This window comes from Argiope bruennichi, chromosome 7, assembly GCF_947563725.1.
Source record: "Argiope bruennichi chromosome 7, qqArgBrue1.1, whole genome shotgun sequence".
NCBI lineage: Eukaryota > Metazoa > Arthropoda > Arachnida > Araneae > Araneidae > Argiope > Argiope bruennichi.
Genome location: NC_079157.1, coordinates 51,587,038 through 51,615,037, shown reverse-complemented (window position 1 = coordinate 51,615,037; position 28,000 = coordinate 51,587,038). Strand labels below are relative to the sequence as shown.

General features: G+C 30.0%; 1 protein-coding gene across 2 annotated transcripts; it reads right to left on the bottom strand.

Annotated features, from left to right (window-relative positions):
* LOC129976366 (protein SSUH2 homolog) lies at positions 1 to 27,950 on the bottom strand. Of its 2 annotated transcripts, XM_056089894.1 has the most exons (11): positions 27,812 to 27,950; positions 23,033 to 23,138; positions 19,132 to 19,261; positions 18,914 to 18,974; positions 16,057 to 16,244; positions 11,469 to 11,566; positions 5,910 to 6,002; positions 5,261 to 5,366; positions 2,812 to 2,886; positions 2,338 to 2,442; positions 1 to 375 (listed from the first exon to the last, which is right to left on the bottom strand). In XM_056089894.1, the coding sequence occupies exons 1-11, from the start codon at positions 27,816 to 27,818 to the stop codon at positions 232 to 234; spliced, it is 1,113 nt and encodes a 370-aa protein (XP_055945869.1). In that variant the 5' UTR covers positions 27,819 to 27,950; the 3' UTR covers positions 1 to 231. The 2 variants fall into 2 exon arrangements, with proteins under 2 accessions (XP_055945869.1, XP_055945870.1); XM_056089895.1 differs by lacking the exon at positions 2,812 to 2,886.
* Between the last annotated feature and the right edge of the window lie 50 nt (positions 27,951 to 28,000).

Below are 28,000 nucleotides of genomic sequence, written 5' to 3'. Positions count from 1 at the left end.
TTTAGAAGAAAAACTATGACAATGAAAATCACGAAAAAAAATGATAACAAAACATCTACAGATATTCTAACCACAAGTGCTCACATAAGACAGCAAATAAAGCAAATTGTGGTTGAATTTTTGGCATTTTGAATTCACAGAAACATTCAATTTTCTGATCACCATAAAGTTAACGCAGTTATTTTCTGATTATATTTTTCTTAATATTGCAATAAACACTTAAATGTTTCTTCAAATGAGCGTACAGCAGCAGCATTTCTGTGGATAATCTGGAAAATGTACCAATCTTTCGTTTCCGTACACGTAGAAGGTGCCTTCGTGTTTCTTCCACTGGTAGCGTACAGTAGCTACTGGTATGATGAAGACTCTATGCCGCTATTTAAAAAAAAAAGAAAAGAAAAGAAAAGAGCGGAAAATCAATATGCATTATGATTAAAACTAAAACATCTTTATTCGAACATTATAGAATATAGTATTATCCATCTTCTATATTTTCCATGGAGCCAGAAGTATAATGGTATAAATGGCGGAAAGTTTAAATCGCTGAATACTACATGCATTGGAAAAAAAAAGATTAGCATTAAAGTTTTACCGATAACATCATCAATTTTTATAAAATACCACATAATGTACCTGCTATTACGTGGGATTAAAATATTTTCATATTTAACATTTTTAATAAAAAAACTATTTTTCTATAAAATATGAAAATACTCCAAATCCTTTTATTTAATGTATTATAATAAAAAGAAAATATTAATTGAATCCGATAATTTTCAAAAACTGCCAACTGCAGAATCCGATAATTTTCGAAAACTGCCAACTGCTAATTTTTCTCATCAATCATCATCATTAATCATTTGTTTTTCTAGTATAAATTGATAATCGTTTGCTTCTAAACTTTTCCTTTAGTATTCTTCCAGAATTCTGTTTAATGTGTTCAATCTGTTCTTTAATGTTTGTTAAATAAGTAATTCAAAATTTATTCACAAATACTAAAATGTAAAAAAAAATAATTACATTTAGAAACAATTAAATGATTAATTTTTCATTAATGAAAATACAAACCAAAAAAAAAAGAATAAACCAAATCAGTTGTTTTTTTGGTACAAATCGATAATCGTTTGCTTCTGAACTTTTCATTTAGTGTTCTTCCAGAACTCTATTTAACGTCTTCAAGCTACAGTTCTTCGTATGTATTTTTTGTTATTCAACAATAAAAAAAATATTTTTTAAAAATAAAACAAAACCATAAAAAAAATAAAAGTAGAAAATTTTAGTCTCATTGTTGTTTGGAAAAGGAGAAACTATTGTATTATCTATTAATTTCTTTATTGAACCATCTGCATGTATTGAAATTAAAAATCATCTGCATGTATTTAAATACGGTTTTGAAAAATTAGTAGAATTAAAAGAAAAAAAGAGAAGGGAAATAAAATTGATATCATCGGGAAAGCAAAAATTTAAATTTTATGTAAAAGTTTCTGCTGGAATAAATTGTTCTGAAAGTGCAGTGGGAAAACGACTTTCAATCAAAAATTGAATATTTTATTAAATTGACAAATTGAAGAATTGACAGTATTTTTTCTTCTGTCTTAATTAACCTAAACTTTGCAAGCTTAAAATTTAAGTCGGTTGTTTTGAAGGACATGTTGTTGCGAAAAATCTTCAAAAACTCCTTTCCTAAACTACACAATTAAAACTCCAACAGGCTCAGTAAAAGGCAACGACTCTTTATATCACACAAAAACATGGTACACAAATAATAAAAGAAAGACGAAGTGTACAAAAAAGATATTTGTAAAAATGACCAGCTCACACGCAAGCAATCATTAAATAACGGCAACAGCACAAAGTGTTTTGAGAGAACTCGCTGGAGATCAACACTGCAACTGAAAATAATTCATTTGCCTACTATTTTTTGTGTGTGCATCTCCGCTTTTATAGTCTCATGTCAGAACATCGAAGATATACTAGAAGGATCTTGCAACTTGGATTCTAATAAGAGATATTCTGTATCAGGATCTTGCGCCAGAAATCTAAATCCAAATTCAATCCAATAAGAGATATCGCCAAGATACCCTTATATATTCTAAAACCTTAACGTTTTTCATTAAAGTCACCAAATTTTTCTTCAAATGTTTGCCAAGGAATTCGAAACTGAACTTGAAACGAATAGGACTTAATTCATTCAGCATCCATTAAGAATATCTGTTGATCTTTTTTTGCTTGCAATGAGATTTACTGCGTAGGGAAACAATATTACACATTTATGGCGATAATTAATTACATCTTCATAGATTTATTCAATACAATTAGAATATTTTTTTCACTTACCTGCTTCAAAACTTTTTCATCCTTGTATTTCTTGGCGTGGCGTTTTATTAGCTCGACAGAAGCCATGCTCACAGCTGTAATCGGGAAATGCGTCAAAGGCATCAACTGTAAAGTAAAAATGTATTCAGGATTCATATTCAGAATACAATAATATTTATGTTTTTCAGAACAAGTGGATTTTACGCTAAAGAAAATGCAACTTAATACAGAAGAAGTACAAAACAGAAAGTAAAACCAGATCTACTTGACAGCGTTCGGCCAGCGAAAAGAAATGCAAATGCTAAAGTTTTTTTTAGAGAAGATATGCACCTAAGTCATTAAGATTTCACCCGTTCTGTTGAACTAATAATCCTGTCGATTGTTCTACACTTTTAATATATCATGTCGTCTTATGTGTGTTGAATGGATTTATTATTAATGAAAGAATACTAGATGAAAGACTAAAAGTGTGGTTGTAAAAGCTCAGTGTCTTACCAAGTTGGAAAAGTATTTTCCCCATTTCTTCAACCGCATTCCTGTCTCCATCTTGATATTTTGACATTCTATAATCTAAAGATAAAGCTTTTTCTAAATACACTAGAAAAAAAATCTTAGAAAAGTTTTGAAATACAGTGGCTCAAAAAATTGAGAGTACACCTTACTTTTACTTGATAAATCCACTTTCAATATAAATAACACATTACTGGAAAGTGCAAACGTGTCTTTATTTTTACACATAAATGGTTTAATTTAGAGTAAAAATAAAGAAAAGTCAACAAAAAACTTTTAAATTGAAAAGTTTCAGAAGCATTCTAAATAAACATGCATATAATTTTGCCTTAAAAAACTGAGAATAAACCAATGAAATTTTTGCAATATCACGCATAGAAAGAAAGTGTCACTATTAAGTTGCATATCTTTTGGCTCTTAAAATGGCCTCTAAACGTCATGGTACCGATTCGACCCATTTCTGGTGGTATCTGAAGATATTTTACCCCATTCTTCTTGCAACACTTGTTTTAAATGGGTTTGTTTCTAATTTTGTGTTGCTGCGAGTGTGGTCCACAGATATTCAATGGTATTGATGTCAGGGTACAGTGGCGGTGTGTGTAACTATTGTTTACAATGAAAAAGACGCCATATTTTGATTTTACGTGCATTCTGTTGCGGGTCATTGTCCTGCTGGAAAATGGAATTTTCATCTAAACCCAAATTTTTAACAGGTTTCATTAAATTGCTGCGACTATATGGTTATCCAACTTGTTGCAGAAACTTTTCAAATCATAGGCAGAAGTGAAGGTGCTGAAACTGTGCGAAATGTCATTAGACATGCTGGATATAAAAGTCGCATTGTTAGAGAGAAACCGCTCATCAGCTTGCAAATTCAGAAAAAGCATTTGAAGTGTGCAAAAGACTCATCAATTGAAGACCAATAACCTTTGGAAGAAAGCTATATTTAGTAATAAAAGAAAACTCGACATTTTTGGCAGTCATAGCCATCCTACTGTATGGAGAAAGCCTAATACTACTTTGGATCCAAAAAATTTACGTCCTACAGTTAAACATGATGGTGACTCCGTCATGATTTGAAGTTGTATGGCTTCATCCGGGGTAGGAAATTTAATTTTTATAGATGGCATTATAAACGTTATGGTTTTCTTGGATATACTTCGCAGCAATCTAAAGGAAAGTTCTAAAAATTTGGGTTTAGATGGAAATTTCATTTTCCAATAGGACAACGACCCCAAACAGATTGCACGTAACTTCAAAATACGTCTTTTTCATTGTAAACAGCAGTTACACACACCACCACAGTACCTCGATATCAATATCATTGAATATCTGTGGACCACACTCGAAGCAGTGGTCCAAAAACACAAAATTAGAAACAAACACATTTAAAAAAAAGTGTTGCAAGAAGAATGGGGTAAAATTTCTTCAGATACCACCAAAAATGGGTCGAATCGGTACCATGACATTTAGAGGCCATTTTAAGAGCCAAAAGATATGCAACTTAATAGTGATACTTTGTTTCTATGTGTGATATTGCAAAAATTCCATTGTTGTATTCTCAATTTTTTGAGGCAAAATTTTATGCATGTTTATTTAAAATGCTTCTGAAACTTTTCAATTTAGAAATTTTTCGTTGATTTTTCTTTATTTTTACTCTAAATTAAACCATTTGTTATGTGTTAAAATAAAAATATGTTTGCACTTCCGGTAATAAGTTATTTAAACTGAAAGTCGGATTTATCAAGTAAAAGTAAAGTGTACTCTCAATTTTTTGAGCCACTGTATATAAAATAAATTATTTCCTTTTTGTGTGTGTGTTTCATTATCCTTTTAATAATGCTCATTAGTTAATTCGAAAATGGAAAGTTTCGTTGAGTCAAACAATTTGTAATTTATAAGATTCTTATTTAATAAATGAAATAGAATAATAACTGTTTTGTATATTGCACAATCCTGAGTTTTTGAAGTGAAAACACTGAAACATTTCAAAAGCAAATGCTAATGGTATTGACATTAAACTGTCTGATATGCTCTTTCAAAATATAACACAATTTTAGAACATTTGTCATATAAAAAAATTCGATTTGAAATCCGATGTCCTTTTATCATGGCATGAAGTGTGCTCAGTGCCAATAATCAAATCTGGATAAAGCGAAACTGATTTCCACTAACTGGTCACAAAGCTTTTTTTTTATTTAAAAGGATATACATGATTTGTATTTCAGAATTTTTTAAATGTAAAAGCATATATAAAAATTTGAATGTATATAAAAATCTAATATGCAAGATTTCAACTACAGAAAATGTTGAAGAATCCGATGCTATTACAGAAGACTGTATTAAAAATTGTATCAGTGAAGAAAGATACAGTTGAAGAAACAGAAGACTGTACCAGCGAAGAATCCGTTACTGGTACACAAATTTTACTTACAGTGAGGTCTTCCTCTTCACAAACATTTATTCCTGTGGCCAATCGTAGCCGATGTCCTTTGAGGGCCGAGCCTTTTTCTACAATATAATCATCTACGTGATTACACCTTGAAATAAATAACATACAGTTAGAATATTAATAAGATGATTTTTACAAGGTTAGTGAGGGTAATAAAAAAAATTTGAAGAAGGAAATGAAGCCAATTCATGCCCGTATGTCAGACTCTCTGAAATCGCGAATAATTATTTTAGTGTCAAAAATAACGTTTACTAATTTTTTCTTTCCTTTTTTCTTCTGTGATTTATTTCAAGTTCTTAAATTAGAATTCCATTCAAATGGTTTTGAAATTTTAAGCTTTGCCTATTTTTCTTCCTTGAGTGTACTTACAGGCGCAAATAAAATCAAGAATAATTTACATTTTTATTTTCAAAAGAATGCCTTAAGAAAGAAAGATACAATATAATTGACTTAATACTTACAAGAATACTTAAAGAATAAAAAATTTTCAAAAAGAAAAACGTAATCAATATTTCTTCTTCAATAACTTCATAAAAAGGCGAGGATAGCGAAAGATTTAACTTTCTTTCCAATCTCATAAAATCAACCCATGTGGAGAAAAACAAAAGCGGGCGATTTTATCGATACTTACCAAATCACTAGGAGTCGCGTATAAGTTTTCATTTCACCTGCTCCGCCGCAAACTTTGCAATCAACATCCTCGTCTCCATTACAATCCCAGCACCTGCACATCGAGGAGAAAATAGAAATATTTTCAGGCAGTTTGCTTTCATTTATTAATAGAATAAACTTTCTATCAATGTTATCAACCTTATAATTCAATTTTTAAGGAGGGGTTTTGTATCAGACCTTGCAATGTTATATTAGTCCAGGGATGGCGAACCAATGGCACGCGACACAATATTTTGGGCACGCCACCGATCAAAACGGTTTGCATGTGACTTTATTTCCCAATTTCATTGGTTGGAAACTGAATAATTTGAAATGCAACTGATTGATTTCCAGTCTAGTTCAATATAGATTCAAGAATTTATTGAAACAAAGAAAAAGTTGGAATTGGTTGAAACAAAAAGATTAACAAGGAAAATAAGTAAAAATGTCAGGAACGAAATTTTGGAAACATGGAATTCGATTCCAGGCATATTTAACCGTTTGAAGAAGCTAGCTCATGCTATTTGAACCATATTTTCATCTACCTATGCCTGCGAGTCATTATTTTTAGAGATAAAAAACATTAAAAATTCGCTTAGAAATCATTTGGAAGATGACTCCAATTCAGCATGCATTCTAATAAAAGTAACATCTTGCAATCCTAATATAGGTTATTTGTCATCTAATCTGTAACAACAAAAGTTACACTAATGTTACTTTAATTTGAATTACGCGTATAACTAAAACATCTACTACTATACAGTCCAAAATGTATTTTTTCGTTGTAAATAAAGAGTTTTGAGTTGTTAGCATTTAGTTTTATTATCTTTTCAATAATCACAAGTCAAAATTTTTTGACAGCACGTCTATACCTCATTAAACATTTCTTTAGAAAAAAAAATGGCAAATTGGTTATAAAGGTTTGCCACCCATGTATTAGTCCAGCGGTTCTTAACCTATGGGTCGCGACCCAAAATTGGGTCGCGAAGCATATTTCTTGGGTCGCGCTGAGTCGAACCAAAAAAGTTAGTAATACACCAAATTTCAGACATTTTAGAAATGACGACTTGAATAAATATCAACAATCGAAAATGAATGTATTCAAGCACAAGGTTCTCATTAAAACTGTATGACTTGCATTTTAAATTTAAAAGACTTAACATATGTATTGATATTTCTTTTTTTTTTTTTCTTTTTCTTTTTTTTTAGGAATAAGTTAAAATGTCAATTATTTTCTAAAAGTTGTAAATATATTTTAATTTGGTCAATAAAAATTATTAAAAACACTTGATTATTAATTAAATTTTCCTTGGATCGAAAAGTACTTTTGTTTATCTTTATTATTAAAAAAATAAATAAAAAATTTGTAAGTTAAAAAAAAATAATCGTCGTAGGATTGAAGATTTTTTTTATATATATTTCTCAAATTTGGGTCGCGGCTTAAAAAGGTTAAGAACCACTGTATTAGTCTATTGAATTCTATTTTTTTTAGTATTTTGAAAACAGTGCAAAAAAAAAAAAAAAGACATCTATGTATTTACGTAAAGTAATTTTTGAAGAGTTTATTTTTGAGAAATGAAAGATCAAAAGATTATTTATCATTTAAAGCGAATGTTAAACTGCAGGTACAATACATCTTGAAAAAGTATCTTTTACCATTCAAAATTGATACATATTTATTAAATTGGAGATAAAATTTCCGTTAATTAAGTTTCATTAATTTATCTTGTTTCAATTGTGTTCAAAATATCATTCTAAGGAAAATTCTGAGTAAAAAAATATAATTCTAAATTAAAAATTGATTATATAATGATTCCATATGTATGTATGTATGTTTTTTTTAACTCTTAAAGATCTAAAAAAAGATTCGTCAAAATCTCGAGCTAAAATTTCTGACGAAATAAAATATTTTCTCTTTTGTATATTGCTTTATGTATAAAACCAAAACATAGAAGAAATTCAAGGTTTTGGTTCGAAATATCTTAATATGATAAGTTTTGGGCATGATTCATGTTCTTCATATCATTTTTAAAAAATTATTCTTCATTATATAATGATATGCACGCATAAAATGCATTTAATAGTGTTCGCAAGGTGCCAGAGTATAAATCTAGTAACTAAAAACCATGAAATGTATTATTATAAAATGTACTTAACATATATTTAATAATTTATTAAAATTATTATTATGAAATATTAGTAACAACAATGAAAATGATTTGCATTTCCGCTCAAACAGTGAAAATCTTTAAAAGTTCATTAAATACAGACTAAAGAATTTTACACGAACTAAATGAGTGTCACTGAAGAGATAATTTCTAGAACTTCTAAAAGGTATAAGTAATTTTTATATGGGAATACTTTCGAACGTTATTGCGAAAAGAAATGGCAAAATCATTTATAACTTTTCATTAATTAAAATTATAATTAAAATTTCACAAAAATTCCCTCAAAGTGCACATTCTTATATTTCAAAGTATATTGTGCCAAATTTGGTAGATCCAGACTAAACTTTCTGGCCTATAAAGCGTTAACACACACACACACACACACACACACACACACACACACACACACACACACACACACACACACACACACACACACACACACACACACACACACACACACACACACACACACGCATTTTCTTTTGTTATTAGTAAAAACGATTACTGACACACGATACGATATAATATAATTCAGTGTTTTGCTCATAATTTATTAGCTTGAACATTTATTATTTTATTTTATCTTTTAATGTTCGGCTTGAAGCCTTTATGTAAGCATATATATTTGTGATGATATTTTATTCATTCTAAAGATTTCTGAACTTATGTTCTTAATGAAATCAAACAAACTATTATCATTGAAGCACTAGATTCCACACTTAAAAAAATGAAATTTTGAATCAGACCTTCAAAGAAGCATGCTTTCTTTAGCAAATCTTTCGAGTAAAAAAAAAAATTAAAAACCAAAACATTTAAAACGGATAAACGAAGTAAAAGAAGAACGAATTAAAGAAACCTGACTGATTTCTACTAGCGGCTAAATTACAAAATAGTTGTGGATTGGATGGACGAATCGTAGGTAGTAGTTATTGCGAAAGTCAAATTGGGTTATCATATGCAACCGTGTTGCTGGTTTCTTCAGCAGCTATATTGTTGGATAAGCGTAAAAGCCCAATCGAGGGTTTCAGTTATCTATCTGACTGTACGAAAATAGCAGATTGGGTTAAAATTAATAATTTTTTTATTGTTTTGTTTCAAAGCCTATTTATTTGGATCTCCAAATCTGTCCTTGCTTTATTTTTACGAATAATAGAATTCAACTTATGTAATTTTTTTACAGAAATACTGTATCCGGAAGCAGAGCCGAATATTTTCCATCACTTTATCAAATAAACGATACTCAAAATTATAAATTAATTTACAATTTGCTCCACCAGTTCATTTTTATCTGTATCAGAATACTTTAATGAATGTTTCCAATGAAATTTAAAATTAAAAAAAAATGAATTAAAAATTAATCAGTGAATTAAATTTTATATTGCTAATAACTTACTACGATTTAATGAAAATACATATTGCAGGTACATTACCTACTGGTTAAATACCATTTAAAGGTACTCTTCCTGTGATTTATTTGTTATTTACAGATATTCTAATTGTGGATTAAACTTCTTTTGAGGTTACGAGTAATTTATAAGATTTTTGTATTTTTTTCCTTTTCTTTGAAGAAATATTTATATATTGCTGATGGACCTAGACTCAAAACCTTAAAACCTCGATCGCTTTTTTTAAAAAAAATTTCCATTGTTAAAAACTGCCATTAAGATATTATTTAAAAAAAATACCTTATGTGTTTTCATGCAAAAATTATATTATTGATTGATTTTTCAGGGTTTAAGGAATTACTCAATACTTTCCCAATTTTAACTACATTTTGGTATTAATTAACGATGAAAAAGCCAAATCTCCTCAAATGTAACACCTAAGTGCGTCAACCTATGAATGATAACTTACGAGAAGAAAACAAGCATTTGTATGTGCTGTTTATACAAAAAATCGTATTATCGCCAATGAATCGCCAATATTTCACTGTTCATTCATAAGTATCACATTTTTTTGTTACTGTAATGGAACTCGAGCTTTTTTCTATTGTTTATTCAAATATCTGGTCTCTTGTTTTCAATCAGTTACTTAAATCTATGTCAAGATCTTTTTTATTTATTTATTTTGCACTCTTTTAAATGAAATCACTTCGTGTCTCTTCTTCTTAAACCTTTTACCTACGAAAAAATTAATCTTTCAATGGACTCGTCCGTCTGATACTTAGAGTGTTGTGATTTAAACGCTAGTCAGATTTCTTCTATTTTTCTGTTATAAAACGATAACAAATAGACAGACAGAGGGATGGGCAGATCTATGGACATAATAATAAAAATATGTTTTTCGTACTCCGGTGGGATATAAAACATAGAAATTGGTCAAAATCTCGAGTTTGAATTTTTTTTACAATTACATTATTTCCGCTTTGTATATTTCTTATACGACAAAGAGAAAAGGAAATAAAAGAAAGAAATAATAAGAAATATTTTATAAAAAATAAGAAAAGGAGAATCATAAGAAAAGTTTTGATATGATAATATACCGGTTTTGTAATGTTATAATCAATGGAAAAAACTATCCATTTATTTGTTTAAAATAAAATCTGGAAAGTTAAAGAGTAAGTTTAGATATCTAAAGTAATATTCGGGTAGATCCTAGCACAGCCCACCTCTTGACGTCTTTTTGAATTCTCGCCAAACGAGTGGCGATAACGTCGCCAATGTGGCAACCTAGACGGATATTTTTTTTATTTATTTTTATTTCATTTTTTATTATGTTTATTTTATTATTTTTATTTATTTATTTACTATTTTATTATTATTTATTTATTATTTTATTATTATTTATTTATTATATTTATTTTTTATTATATTTATTACTTCTGGCCTTCAAGTATCGTTTTTTAATTGAAAAATAATAATAACAACAAATATTCAATTAGTAGTCAACTTGGCGAGGTTTCAAATAAGTCGCCAAGAGGTGGACCCATCTAGGATTTTACCCAATATTCTTTCAATAATATTGTTACTAAGAGAACCAGAATGCTATTGTTTCGTAATTTATATACTTGTAATAAAACTCAATGTGTGTGTGTTGGCGCTCTACAGGCCAGACCATTCCACCTACAGCTGCTAGATTTGGCACTTGTATACCTTGGGGGTCGAAAATGTGCAACTCGGAGCTATTTTTTTTTTATTTTTAATTAGAATGAATTTAAATTAATCGAAATTTTAATGTTTTTTCAAGGATAACTTCCGAAAATATCATCTCTCAAAGATGAACGTCAAACTAAAGTTTAAAAAATTATCTTTTTAATGATATCAAAAATTATCTTTTACCTTTATCAAATTATCTTTTTAATGATTAACCTATAGTTTAAGTTTTTATTTTTAATGATTTTTTTAAAATACTTTAAAAAGAAATCTTACGTTCTTTCACCAGAGCCATCGCATTTTATGCAATCAAAATCACCGCCATCAACATATAAAGGATTCCACTTGTTACCTCTGCAATACACACAAAACTCCTGAAAGAAAGAAGATTTTATATTTAATCTAAAAAGTAATCGAAGTTGAAGATGGAAAAGAATCTGTAATCCTTGCACAATTGTTTGAATGACTCTTTTTTTATTATTTGACTTGCCGCCTAAGGCGACCAACTAGTTCGCTTAGATTAATGATCACTAAAAATTTTAATCAATTTTTTATGTAACTTTATCTCTTAATAGCTTCTTAAGCAAAATATTTTTAACTTCTTTATTTGATAGTCATATAACTAACTCATACTATTATAAAAACCTTATGCTATTTTATTCATTGTTCTATGTGCCTCTCTCTAATTCTTGTAAAATTTGAACCTTGGAATCAATCAATCAATTAAAAACAACCATTGTTTTTTGCTGAAAACCAAGCATTTTTTAAAAATACGAGTACAAAAAGAATAATTTTGTTGGATCACAATATTGGCGGCAAATCGGGGGACGCACTAAAGTAAAATTCAACCATTAGAAATAGAAACTTAATTTGCATGATTAAAAAATCATTGAAAAGATAATTCCTTGAATTTTAAGGTGATGTAAAAAATCATTGAAAAGATAATTCCTTGAATTTTAAGGTGATGTAAAAATCGTTTGCGTACTGTAATATTTTCGGAAGCGAATATTTGGCAAAATGCCAAAATTTTGATTAATTTCAATTACAATCCTATTCAAAATTTCAAAAAAGAAAATGACTCTGATGTGCGAGTGACTGACTCCGATCTATCTATTTTCTATTTAGAGCCTATCTTAATGTCATTAAGATAGACTATTTCTCATCCTACATCTATTGGTTAATGTGAAATATAACGAATCATTAGATATATTATCATTAGATTTAAACAATAAGTAAAATGAATCATAAAGTAAAGTAGGCGCATTTGAATGATGATATCGTTCATGTTATAGTCAAACATGTTTATTTGCTTTGCGTTGTGTTTTTTGACTCAAGATCTACTTTTTTTTTCATTCTGCGCCAAATTTTAATTATAATGAACCTGTTACTTTCAGCCATCTATTTGGCCTTCATAATAGTAGGATTAAGTTAGTCATGTCAACCTACTTTAATGAACTACATCTTATTGCAACAAAAAAGTATTTTAAATTTTATTTGCACAGTCAGCATATTGCATTCTTATTGATTAGTTATGCATACTGCCATGTACGTGCTTTAATTTAAACCTCTCAACTTAACAATTTTTTTTTTAGTTTTTTTTTATATAAAAAACGCAAACGATAATTTAATAAATTCTTTCAGAACTTCTCTTGTGTGTGTGTGAATATTAATTTAGTTAAAATTCTTTTCTTATAACTCCAAGCGTTATTTTGTCACACAAGCGAATTTGTCTAGTTCCATAGAATAGTAGTATTTAATTTTTCAACATTTTGGTAATTTTAGAAGTTTTATTTATTATATTTTGTTGGTACTAAATGCTGATGCAACACATTAAAAATAAAATAAATCCAGGTGTTATCAAGTTTTGACAAAGTTTTATTTTGCGATTAATAGAAGATGTGTGATAAGCGACCATTAATGATACATCTAATGGTCAGGAACTTTCATGAACTAGAAATAAAAATTATTTAAATTGGGAGTGGGTTTAGAAATATTCATCCAATCACTGAGTGCAAAATAAAAACATATTTAGCTAAAAGGAACAATCTAAAAATGAATATACATTTAATTAGACTTCGAATTAATCACGTTAATTTTGAAATCTAGATAAAATTTGAAATCTAATCTAATTGCAGGGCTAATAATTGAAATTTTATAACTTTAAAGGAATAATTCTTATATACGCATAAATTTATTTTTTGTGTATCTCGGAGACGACTCAAACGATTTGAATCAAATTTTATATTTAGATAAAGTTTTGCTTCTTAAATTTATCTATGTAGGTTTTTTCCTCAAAAAATAAAATAAATAAATAAAAAACGTGATTTTACACACACACACACACACACACACACACACACACACACACACACACAATTTTTTTTTTTTATAACGAACATTAGAGCTTTCTTCTATCTACTCTCATGCTGACAATGTCATATAGCACTATTTCGGACCCGGTTTCACCATGGTAAAACTGAGTGTAAATTCAAAAATATAAATCATGATAGAGAAATTGGAAAATGAATACTGTCATATAGCAGAATGCTTCCAAATGCATTTATAATTTTTTTTTATTTAAATGACCGTTTCATATGTAGGTAAGATTGAAAAATATTCATATACAATGTAATTATATACGGTATGTGATTTGTATCTAAACATTTTCTCCGAAACAAATCTAATTTTACAAAGAAACAAAAACTGTCGATCTATGCTTGACCTTCCAGATATTAAGTAAATAACTTCAGTAAATGTGCAATGACTTTGAATACGACAGTTCTAAAATAAAATTTCAAAATAAACAATAGAGTTTGTAATTCTCTTCAAATAATACTCATTTCTTTCTGGTGAACGCCATTTTATTTCCGGACACATTTTTTGTGCCTCTTCAGGTAGACTGTTACATATTAGGACACCTCTCACAATTGGTGCCACGTCTAGGGCACAGAATCGTTCTTACACACACTACGTTCAGATACAAAAAAGAATTAACAGAAACTTTGTACTCGACAGATACGCCATCTATCGGCGTGAAGCTGTAACAGAGTTCATATCTAATATGATAAAAAAAAGTGATAAATTTTAATGTTTTTTTATTGGATTGAATAAAAATAAATCTCGTGTGAAATAAAGACCTTAAAAATATTCACTTCGATCTCTGAAAACAATTTATAAGCAAGTTTAAATATCGAAAACAAATTCAGATATGAAAACAGTTTTAATTTGATCTAAACGAATTATAATGGCACTATTTTATTAAAAAAATGTTAGACAATATTTTAATGTTATGTCATTAAAAAATTCAAAACACAAGGGGAAAAAATTGGATTATTACTGAGTTACGATCAGAAATATTTTAAATAACCGAGTTCCACTGTATTGCCTTTCATCGTTAAGTATTCTTATTTCTTTGTAATGATGTATCCATCTAATAAAGATAGAAATTATTTTTCGAATTTTTCCATATAGAGTGACAGTAGATGAGCCAATGCATCGCGCAAAAGAATAAAATATACACGCACCGATATTGTTCGAAATTAAACACGATTAAACGGCTCTATGATTAATATAAAGTGTGTTAAAAAATGAACGCAAAATTTGTATTTGTCTCCATTTGTCAGTAAAGTGTTGGCAACCCTGTTAAAAAACTAATTTGACAGCCGATAGTTTGGGGTTAGTAAAAATAGAGGGTTACACGATAGAACAACGTGTTAACGCAAGATTTGAATTTGAAGTGGTAAGTGAATGCGAGAGGGATAGAACCTGGGAATTTTGGTTAGCAGTGAAGTTACTAAACCATTTTACCAAAACAGCTGTTCGGATAGAAGAGTTGTTAACTGGATTATATGCGATTCACCACAGCACTCTCCCTCCAGTGAGTCGAAGGTGAGACGAACGATATGGCTGTTGAGTGGTGATGTATTAGTAGCTGTTGTCTTAATGGGCCTGTAACCAGTTTGAATAGCGCCAAGCGTTATGGCGAGCGTTTTGTGGGTGCTGATGCGCCAATGTGTCTGACGGCTTTTGGGTTGCTGCGTCACGTGAGCCTGACGACTTTTGTTTGCTGCGTCAAGTGAGTCTAACGACTTTGGTTGCGGGTAGATGGCGCCACAACAGCTGTAAGAAGGTTGAAGGTTCATTGTCCGAGGTCACCAATTTAGTGGTAAATGATGCGCTAGAACCTGGTATCTTTTGGTTAGCAGTCCAGTAACTTAACAATTATACCAAAACGATCGTTCGGGTAGAAGAGTTGTTAACTGGATTATATGCGATTCACCACAAATGAAATAAAAAACTGGATTATATGCAGGGTTTTTTTCCCTTTATATTTTTATTGAATCGTGAAGTATACAGAATAGGGTTATGCATGGAATGATACACAGGCGAAATGGCCTCCACAGCTTTGCTGGCACATATGCTCTCTTTTGTCGACATTTTTCATGACCATTTAGTCTAAATGTGGCTGAATTTCATTGATGCAGCTTTGAATTTCCTCCTTCAATGCACGCGTGCTTGTGGGCTTGTTGGCATTGACCTTTGACTTCAAATAACTCCATAAAAAGAAATCCAATGGTGTTAAATTACACGATCTAGGGGAACAATTCTCAAATTTTCGAATTGTGACCATCAGCCTTTCATGATTTTTGAAATATTATTCAATAATGAAAACACGTTCTATCGTGTAACGCTCCATTTTTACTTTCCCTGAACTATCAGCTATCAAATGGTTTGGCAATAGGTTTGCCAACACTTTACTGTACAAATGGAGGCAAATACAAATCTTGCGTTAATTTTGAGACACCCTTTACAACACCATTGAATATTATATATCAGAGGGGATGGGAAAAAGGTGAAAACGTACCCATCCTTGTCCAAAACATGTGGGACATTCGTAAGAACCTTCACCATCGCATTCTTCGCAATCGAAAACTTCCGTTGAGCACGGAAGTTCCTGGTGGTAGACGTAGCTCTTGAAATATTCTGGAGGTGTTGCAGGGACATCATAAATATCTGGAGGGTCTCCGTCCTCATCTTTTTCCCATGGACCACCTGTAAATTTAGACATTCTTTTCGGAATCAAGCATTAAAAATATGAATTTTGTGAAGGAAAAAATTACTTTTCTCCATCACTGAAGATTATATACAAATTAAATAACCAATGAGAGTGGTCGCCCTAAAACTTTCTCGCATACCCTAATAAACCTGCCATGATTGAGAACGCCTTACATGGCATTTGTGTACAATAATTACGAAATATTAACCTTTGAATGTGAATTTAGCTTTTTTACAGAATCTGTCGTGCAATCATTAGCGAGTTTTTTTTTTTTTTTTGGCGATCCATCTCTAGCATGCGATTAATAATATTCGAAAATCGAATTTGTGCTTTAGACATGTTTTTCTCAACCGATTGAAACAAATATTTCACACAAAACTGCATTTGTAGTCGCGGAATCTCGTATCAAATTTCATAAATTTAAGTCATTGCATTTTTGAATTATCGCATTTTTATGTTTCTGAATATACAGACCGACAGACAATCAATCCTTTGTTGGTTTTGACTCAAAATTTGACAAATGTCTACTCTATATATTTTAAATCTATGTACCGAATCTTATCTATGTAGCTCTTTTTGTTTTGCAGTTATCGTATTAACTTGTATTCGAACAGACGGACCGACGGTCTCCCTTTGAACAGATTTTACTCGAAATTTGATAGAAATCTGTAAATTTGTTGTAAAAAACCGTATACCAAATTTCATCCGTATAGATCAAAGCGTCTTTGAGTTATTTTTGTCACAGAGAGACAGGCAAGCAAACGGACATTTTCCAAAAATGTATTTTTCGAATTCAGAGATTCGTGGAAACTAAAATGTGAAAATTCATCAAAAATTGAATTCGAATTTTTTTGACGATTACTATATTTCCTTTATATTACTTATACGAGAAAATAAAAGAGGGAAAAGGTGATTATTTAATCAAATTAATTTGAAATTAAGAGTAGAGGGCATTTAAAAATTATTTGCTGAAAAAAGAGCTTAAGTTTTCATAGAAGTAGTTTTGAAACAATCTGATTCACTTCTTCTTTTCACAACTAAGAAACTTTTGACAGCGGTTACATCTGGAAAAAAATTAATTAAGGATATTAAATTGTTTATTGATTTTATGTTGAATGCACATCAGTAATTATATTACAAGTAAATTGCTTTTCATTAAAACAGTTAACCCTTGCATATTATAACAGGCTTATCTGAATCTATCTCGCAAATATCCGAATTCTACAACACACAGTTGGTTTAAATGTCGACAGAAATGCATATATCAGGAATAGAGGAAGAGAGAAATCCTTAAAAGAACTTTCTTTTAAGGATTTAAGATTTTTAATAAATCTTTAATAGATTTAATTTTGCAATTTCAGAATAAAGAAAGAAAGTAATTGGTGAAGTTTTACTTCTCCTAATTGTAGTAATATATAAGACATTTGCAAACTAATAAAACAAATCGATTGCCATAGCCAGGAAATACAAAATTTTGCTACTCGAGTTTCGCATTTACTGCAAGCGGCTGCTTGTGTCAGCAATGCCATTTTGCTGATACTGGAAAAGCGATTTCTCTGAATAACTGGAAATGAGTTGTTGGAATTTACCATTTGATGCTTCAGGATGTCATTCTTAGAAATACCAACTTGAGAGCTTATATTAACGACGAAAATCTTTTGAAATTTTAGTTTTTCGGAACACTATACTAAATGCACTGTACCAAATATCATTCTACGGTCAGGCATTTTAATTCACATTGGATATAACTTACTTGTTTATAAACTTTCGTATTTTTTTTATGCACCGAAATGATAAATATCACTCACGAAGTGCATAAATATAAATCTGTAATAATAGATATATTATTTTGGCTATTGAAACAGGATAAAGGGACAAGAGAAATTAGTGTTGTTCCTTTAGTTTCAGGTATTAAAAATGCAATTTAGGTTGTTTTGAGTTTACAACATAATTCGACTAAGCTGATTCCTAGTAAAACTCAATATAAAATAGTGCTTAGCTTATCAAAAACACTAGATTTATCTTATTGGCAAACAGAACCAATGGAGGAGGAGAAAAGGGTAATTCGAGGACTGGAATGAGAAATAACTTAATTAACACACGACATAGCAATTGGTGTAGAACTGGCGAAATGTCCTTACGGGAAGGAGATGCCACTACTTGATGTGAAGTATTAAACCTATCCTGAAGAACTCGTATTTACGATTTATTGCAGTTGGCTATCCAAGTCTTTGCAGGTAGGTCTCTGTTTTGAGGTGGGAAGTATTAGATCTAATTTGAAAAGATCGTATTTGCGATTTGTTGCTGTTCAATGCCTTTGCAGGAAGGAGAATCTTCTTGTTGAAATGGGAAGTTTTCGAGCTATTTTGAAGAGCTCGTATTTGCAATTTATTACGGCTATTCAACGTCTTTGCAGGAAGGAGAATCTTCTGTTTGAAATGGGAAGTTTTACATCTATTTTGAAGAGTTCGTATTTACAGTTTATGACGGTTGGGGATTCAATGTCTTTACTGGAAAGAGATTTCTCTATTTGAAGCGGAAAATATTAGACCTATCTTGAAGAGGCCTTATTTAAGATTTATTGTGGTTGGCTATTCATAGTTTACTGATGCTTGTGGGGGATTAAAAAGCAGTAATTTCTTTGATTATAAGCAAACTAACTTACCTGTATAAGGTTCTGTTATTTCACATGTAGCTCTTCTTTCAGTGAAAGTTTCTAGCAAATACTGGAATTGAAAAGAAATATTTATTGAAGATATATCTGAACTTTAAAGGTTAAAATATTTTTGCGATATGTGATGAAATCGAAGCATTGAATTAAAATGCTTTTTTATGCTTAGTTAATTTTTTAATTGAACGTCATTCTCTGTTTGGAAAGCGTACCTGAAACGAGATGGAATGCTTAACATCAACGATGGTAAGTTCTCTAGCAGGCGCTTTGCCGTAACACCAGTGAGACATCACTTCCGTCATGAGAGCTTCCCGGATCTCTTTTTCTGTGATTTCAGGAATACTAGAACAGGAGGAACATTACATTTTAGTAACTCAGAAAAAGTCTGAATATCTGAGAATCTAGTTAAGAACCGGCTGAGAAATGATGCGATAAAATGATAGTAGATAGCACAAAAATGCATCTATTACTCACTGCTTCATGCTTAATAGTTTTTTTCGTTTTGGTTGAATGAAATTAGGTGAAGAAAAGGACAGCTCTACGTCATTTTAATTTCTGAAAAGGATTAAATTCTAATACTAAGTTGAGAACTATTTGTATGTAAAATATATATTGACTCCCTCGACATCAGATTATTCATTCAAAATCCTATTTTCTATATTTTATTTCTATTTACCATACCATGCTTCAAAAAATGATAGTGCATATAGTGTTTGAGGCATCCTCATATAAAGTTTGGAACTATACTGGAATGATGCTTTTGAAAATTATTCGAATCAATAACGAGAGACTATCGCCATACTATTACGATTTCGCAGATTAAATTCTTTATAACTTATGAGTCAGGACTTTCTCCAATCGATACTGGATGATGAAGATAGACCGATCATCAATTTCTTATATGGTTTAAAACTACTAGATATTTCCAAACGAAAGTAAATTTAACGGATTAACACTTAACACCAGACCACACCTCCGTTTCCAGAGCTCATGTGGCCCCTTTCCGGTTTGGTATAGGTGCAGGTGGACTTTATTAAAAAAAGTTACATAACAATCAATTTGAAATAAACAAACAAATGACAAAATACGAGTACATATAACATAACAAGAAATGATTAAAACTAGACTGAAAAATATCTGGAGTACAATAAAACTGGGCGAATGAACATGATAATGTACAATATGAGTGAAAATATAAGGGAATTATAAAAATTAGTTACTTGAGGGGGTTAAAAGATAAGTTATGAATAAAATTCGAGGCGTATTAAATGATGCCCTAAAAAATTGTTAGGGTAAATTTAATTGGAACAGTTTTCCATGATCAATTAGGAATCTAATCATGTTTATGATTCTATTTTTGGAAGATGAATGACTAAGGACTCTTTTGTACCAAAGACTTTCAGCGAAGATGAGGCTTTTCGGAGATGCCATGAAAGAGTAAAAGGGCAGAATGTCACAAAGTGGATGGTATCGCCGACTTCTCCACAAGAGCAGTAGTCGTCTTCTGATAAATGGAAACGATGAAAAATAGAAGGGAATGGAGCATGTCCTGTTACAAATAGGATTTCTTCACGTTCCTTTTTATAAAACTACCATTTGGGTACTTTCTTGTAATGTGCATCAATTAAACAATTATTTCGTAACCCTGTCCAAGATCTTAGACATGGTTATATATATTTGGCTGCAATATAAGATATTCGAATATCTTATTGCAGCCAAATGTATGGACGACTTTTATCATGAGTGAAGAAACTGAAGAAAGAGCTCTTGTGCTCTATGAAATAATTATAGATTATAACTTCTAAAATTTTCATGCCATTAGCAAAATGTTCAATTAATTCTTCTGCATTGCAAAAAAGGTTAATTCTAGAATAAAAATTTGCCTTTGAAAAGAATTATAAAGTTTTAGAGATAAACTAGAAAATTGATGTAGATACATCGAGATTTGATGTTAAAGATGCAGACCAAAATTCAGAGAAGGAACTGGCAACAAAAAGATTATTGTTATGAACTGTCTCTTGGGTTTCTATGATTACTCAAGGTATCTTAGTTTCAGTAATCATCATTGGAAAATTACTTTTCAAGAAATTTGATCTCATGGAATCGATTGAGATGAAACTTTACCACCTGATATAGCAAAATCAGGGTTGAAGCTGAAAGCAAGAATTATCACATTAGAGCAAGCCTGATATTCCTCGGTGGGTTGAAATAGTTGAACGAAAATACATCATTAAAGAGAAGGTGAACTTCATTAGACACTTTTGCGACTTATTTACTTACAGCTGTGAAATTTCTTATGCATATATACTAAGATATAAATCCATCAAATTTCTTAAAGAAACTTTTTAAGATGAAACATATTATTTTTAAAAAATTAAAAGATATGTATTTTTTTTTAAATTTTAAAATATTTGAAGTGGTATAATTTTTAATTTTTTAAAAAATTTTTTTCCTTATAACAAAAAAAAATTATTTTAATAAAACTGTGTGTGATTTTGTAATTCCAATTAAATGCTAATTTTTTATAAATATTTTTTTTGCGCATTTATTGAATTTTTATAAAAAATTTTATTTCTTCTGAACTAAAATTGACTTTTAACTGTCTAAAAAAAACCTGGAAACATAAAATGCTTACCCCATTTTCTTTTAATATTTGACTGAAATCTTTATTATCAATTTCATTTAATTTCTTCAAAAATTAAGACACCTGGAACATTTCAAAGATATTTAAATCTAATAACAATATCATTATAAGAGAAGTCATTAAAATGTAATTTTTCTCTCTTGGCCCTTCAAATATTCATTTTATTGAGCACTACATTATACGACACTATTTTAGTTGAATATAAACACATATTTTGGTTATGAAACGATAAAAATAAAATGTCATGGTTTCGTCTATTTTTGCTTATTTCAGTCTCTACTGTTCCCTTGACGTTTTCAGTGGTGTGTCTGAATACGCTTATGTAGTACTATTATAAGTGAGCTACAATGAAAATCAAAAGTTGCTTACACATTTGCTCTGTAGTCACAATAGCCTAACTCATTTGGAAAAAGTAACTCTTCTATTGTGTGTGTGAATTAGTAACATCTTTATTAGGAGTTAAGCTTATTTATTATTTTAGAAAGGAGCTTTCTTTACACATCGAGTGTGATTCTTTGGGCTGATTCGACAGTTTATCTTGGGTGCGTTAGAAGTAATCTAAATAAATGGGAAATATTTCATTGCATTCGAGTTATTGAAATTAAGAAATTTACGAATTCTACGTAATGGAGACATGTCTTAATATTTTTCGTGTTAATAATCCTTTGCTATGTTTTATACAGGTTAGGGGAAAAGTATTTTCTTGATTATAAAACGTTGATATAATCCGTTGAATGAAACTTTCTTTTTTTTTTATCATTCCCTGTCTTTAAATACTTTTTAATCTTTGATCATGTGACACGTGTGATAAAAACGTGTAAAAATGAATGAAAATTCAAAGTTTAATAAAATAGAGTTGATGAAATACATATGGAATAGAAATAACTATTTCTTTTCAAGGAGAGTTTAGACTTCGTTACGGATTTTCGCCAAGCCAATTCATGATAGACTTTTAAAACGAAGACAACAGAAAATATGCCTAATATTAAATAACAAATGTTAGACAACTTTGTGAGAACAAAAATAGTACTTTGATATTCGCCGAAGTACAAAAGAGGCACATGTTAAAATTTACTAAACGAATTGGTTTGATTACAAATTTGATAAAGAAATTTACAATTTATAAAAAAAACACGTGTCTCAGTATAATAGTTTTTGATGAATGCATTTTTGTAATCAAGAATTGTTGCTCTCAATCTGTATATTGAATATTGTATATTCTAATTACCTCGGCTACTTCTTTAGCTATCTAGTGTGCATTTGCAGTCATATAAATCATTCGGTAATAAGTCTGTTACCAGAAATTCTTATCTAGAATTTATTTTGCAGATGGCTTATATTGTGAGTATTCTGAAAAATCCTGTTGGGGCATATTTTTTAATTAGGTCCTATTTCCGTGGAAATACGACATGAAAAACAAAGCATCACTAATATGTAATTTAAACACGCTTTAAATCTGAACAACTTACTTCGGCAGGGAACACTTCTGAGGCTCATCGTCAATTTTCCGCAAAGAGTACAAGGTCGGACGCTTCAGATATTCGATGACAGGTAAAGAAAGTCGACGAATATCGACTGTAATAAAAATTTGTATATCAATCATAAATTAATTTTACCTTTCTTCTGTCTTGAATTACTTCGAAATGAGGCAGTGAGAGCCAGAGTGGACAAGTTTACAATTTTCAAATATTGACTTTATGTTTTCCAAGCATCAAAAACGAACCATTTGAAAGTGCCACATCTTGTGCAGGCAAGTAATCATCCCCATTCCAATCAAAGAATAACACAAAGTATTATATTTATTTTAAACACTCGGTTAGCCGTGTTTAATGAAAATAATTGCTAGGTCCACGGGCATTCAAGCTTTATTTCCAGGTAATTGCAAAAGTAGTATTCACTAGAGCATTCCAGCTCATTTTCAAGTAATTGCAAAAGTTGTGTCCACTCGGGCATTCAAGTCTCATTTCCAGGTAAGTGCAAAAGCTGTGTGCTTATACATATGTTGTTGTGAAACCCCGATATCTAGAAAATATCGATATTCTCCGATGAAAATCAGCATTCGCTGGTTGGTGATATGTAACGACATTCACCAAAGAATATTGACTATGCATCAAATATCCAATAGCAATTAGAAGGCCATGGTGACCTTCTTTTTGTGTACAGTAGATTACCCCACCACTATTTAACGAGGCAGTATTGATAGGATTTGCTGTGGCCAGCTACTGTCTTCATCATAATCTGTCCATAACACCGGGCGATTCACCAAGCTAACATCCTTTTCGAGGCAGTTGATCCCCAACCAAAGTAGTCATTCTCTGACATTCCTTCTCATCTTCCCGTAACCTATCTTGCTGTCAAACGAGGAACAGTTTAAGAAAATCCCAAAATTCTGAATATCTCTTCAAATTCTAGTTCCACAACAACAACAACAAAAAAAAGGGTTCCACTCATAAAACTTTCAAATAGGTGGTAAAAAACCTTCAGTGTCTTTCAGTGTTTTAAAATTTTCTGGCGCAATCAGCATTGTACTTAAGTTACTATTATCAACTTTTAGATTCTTTCTCAATTCCCAGGCTTCTATGCATTCCTTTAAATAATGATAAACAGTTCCAATTCCTCCACAGATGCGTTTATTTTCCCGAATTCTTCGAAAGACCGTGATGACCTATTGATAGAAGTTCGATTTTAATATTGGAGAATCCAACATTCGAAAATCTCGGAAAATCTCTTTCAAACGACTCTTCCGAAAACCTCTCTTTCAGATGATGAATCTGATTCACGGCTTATCTGTGACAGTGGAAATGTATTCCGCCATTGTAGATTATTAGACATTCTTATTTTATGGAGATGACCTGAGTTTTTCTTCTAGCTTTATTATTATTATTTGACTTCATGAGATAATCTACAGAAGTTCTCGTGATGTTTCAAAGTCGTGGTTAATCAAATACAACTAAGAATATTCTGAGATGGACTGCGTTTTGGCATAATAGAACATTTGCTGATTTTGTATCCTTGGGTAAATAAATTCCATGCTCTTTTAACAATGAATGTAATCATTGGTGCATTAAGTTATCTAACTTCGTTATCCTCCTTAAGGTATCAATTCTTCACTAAATTACAAATTTCTTTTCAGAAAATAGCTTTAAAAACTAAATAACATCTCTAAAAAAATCTCTTGGGTATTGTCTAGGATATTTATTTTCTTGTGTATTAAATTTACTTGTATATATATTACCAAACATATACTATTGGCGAACAATAGATATGAACCAGCGGGAGTGATTTCCCAAAAGATTTCTCGCATAATCTCTAATAAACTCGCCATACATGACGCCTTACATGTAGTTGGCGTATAGTAGTTACGAAATATAAACTTTTGGCATGAACTTACATTTTTACTGAATCTATCATGTCATTTTTGGCGAATAATTTCTGGCATGCGGTTAATAGTATCCAAAAATCGAATTTGTGTTTTAGGTATGTTTTTCTCAACCGATTGAAACAAAAATTTGGCAAAATACTACACTTTTAGTAGCATACCAAATTTGAGTATTTAAGTCATCGTGTTTTTGAATTACCGCGTTTACATGTTCCTGAAAGTACAGACAAATAGACAGACAGTCAACCCGTATTTGGATTTACCTCAAAATTTGACAGATGTCTGCACTATAGATGTTAAACCTGTGCACTGAATTTTATCTATTTAACTTTCTTCGTTACGTAATTACTATGTTAACTTATATTCGAACAGACGGACAAATGGAACTAATCTGAACGGATTTTACTTAAAATTTGACAGAAATAAACTTATTTGGTGCAAAGACCGAATACGAAATTTCAGCCATCTTTCTCAAAGCATTTTTGAGTTATCTTTGTCACTGACAGACAGACGGACAGTTTCTAAAAATCTGTTTTTCGAGCTCAGAGTGGTCTAAAATATGGAGATTCGTCAAAGTCTAGAGTTCGAATTTTTTGATGATTGTTATTTTTTTTTTTTTTTTGTACTCTGTATACGATAAAGTAAAAATGTCTATTAAATAAATAATAAAATGAAATTAAAGTTAAAGTATTCTGACACGTGACAAAATTACATAGCTTCCTTTAATGGTATTAATATACGAAAAATGAGCGCAAGGCGTTTTGAAAATATTTTATCCTGAAAGTTCGGATAACTATATTCAAGAGTAAAAAGTTAATAGTATTCTTATCTTAGATGAAGATGATAAAAAATTGTTGACGCAAAATGCACGTTCGCAGGCCACTTTTTATTATTAAAAAATATTCATATTTTATTTTACAATTAAGCTACTTCTTTTTGCGAACAGCCGACCACTCCGCCAGCAATGAACGTAGTAGTATCGAAAGGATTTGCTGTGGTCGACTGCTATCGTTTTTACAATTAAGCTATCCTCAGAATAGAAATATGAAATTTAGTGGAATTTCAAAATGTACTTTTACTCACTTTTATTTAACTTCTTTTATTCTTTAAAAAATAGAATTTTAAAATCAATTTTCACTCATTTCACTTGGATTTAAAAAAAATTGTTTTTGCCCTGTTTTGACGATAGTAAATTAATCTAATATTTCCAAGAACTAATTGCCATTTACTTGAAAAAATTTAATTAAATTTTTGTATTCTTTGATGATAATGGATGGATATTAGAAAAAAAATAATTATAAGATTCCATAACATTTATACAATGAAATATTTTTCGTTAAAAAATATTAAAAAGTTAAAGACGCTGAAAGCAATGCTCTAAAGGAAGGTGTAATAAATATAAAGAAAAAGAAAATTAATAAGCATTTATCAAAAAATTAAGATATTTTATGAAAATGATTAAAGCTTCCCTTTACTCAGAATGTTAATATCAACTTTTCATGTTTTAAAAATTTTCAAATTGATCTCTAGTTTTTGATACTAAAGGATGCTTTTAAGTGCTCTTATCAAAGAACATTTTTTAAGAATGTGTGTTTATGCACTATATGCCAAACCGTTTGACCTGAAATTAATTTAGTACATTTAGTACATAGTTAAATTTTATTAAAATTTTAAGTAATTGCAAATTAAGGAAAGTTCTAGTGCTCTTTTTGCAATAACTTGTCAATATATTACAGCACAAAAATAATTTTTATATCATCTTAAAATTCAAAAAATTGTTTTTTTACAATGATACCGATATTTTTTGTTGTAGAATTTTTCTATTCTCAACTTAACTGTTAAAAATTCTATTTTACAACAATATGTTTATTGTTGAAGCGGAACTCGAATTGATTTTCTTGTTGTTACTATTATTTCATCCTGACTTTTTTTTTCTTTTTTGCCGTTGTTTATGATCGAGAAGATTTGCCACCTTGACTTTTTTGCCCTCGACAGATGATCGGTATGAAGATTCGACTTATTTTCCCATGTTGAATAAATTCAGTATAAGGTCTGATTTTTATATTTTTTTAATTTTATTTTACTTACAGTTAAGATTTAACTTCAAAATCAAGTAATGGCGAAAACTGTAATAAATTTTACTTTTAATACTGCTGCTACTTCTTGTGATATAATAATATCTATAAAGTTATAGATAGAAAATTAGAGAAACTTATATCAATGAATAGAACGGTGTAAAGCTTCAAATGTAATATGAGTTATATAACCATCAAAATTTGGAGTTTAAAAATACTTTGTGGAGGAGTTATTAAGATAAAAGTACACAAAATATTTCCTTGAAATTTTTTGCAGCCGTTAATATTAGCGAATCAGCGGCTCGCCAAAAATGCGAAGTTAATTATAACATTTATCTTTGAATTTCTTAAACGTCTTACCTATGTTTTCTATATGCATTGAATTATCTTTTCTCAAACTTATAACTATATTGAAACATTCACGGATATTAAAATTCAATACCAAATTATTCATAAACGTGAAACATCATCAACCAATATGTGGATTATTAATAATACAATAAATTCTCAGAATGAAATTAGATGGAAAAGACCATCTAATTAATATAGATAGTTGAAAAAACAAATCAAATAAGGGATTAAAAATATTGCGTTAAAATCATCAAATATTTTGCGCTTATACACTATAAAATACAAGTTTAAAGTTCTTTTTGCAAATACATACAAGTTCTTTTTAACATTCTGTATTGCTCTGGCAATTTTTAACCTGTAACACATATTTTAAGAGCACTTATTTTCCATTTCTTATAAAGCCATAAAATAATTAAAACGAAATATTTGATGGGAATAATTACCAGACATTGCGTCCAAATATCCAATTAATCCTTAGAACATCTTTCCGAAAGCAATTAAAATTACTAATTTAATGATAAATCACCAAAATGAACCAAAAATTTACAAATTCTGCACAAATGAGCATAAGGCAATATTCCGAACTCAAGCTGACTCTAAAGATAGAATGCCGTGCAACTGATAACCTATAA

Coding starts and splice junctions, on each gene's coding strand:
- LOC129976366 (XM_056089894.1), bottom strand. Junction 19,262..23,032: donor CAGAAGTGTTCCCTGCCGAA/GTAAGTTGTTCA, acceptor CTCCTGTTCTAG/TATTCCTGAAATCACAGAAA. Junction 2,887..5,260: donor GTGAAGAGGAAGACCTCACT/GTAAGTAAAATT, acceptor CTTTATCTTTAG/ATTATAGAATGTCAAAATAT.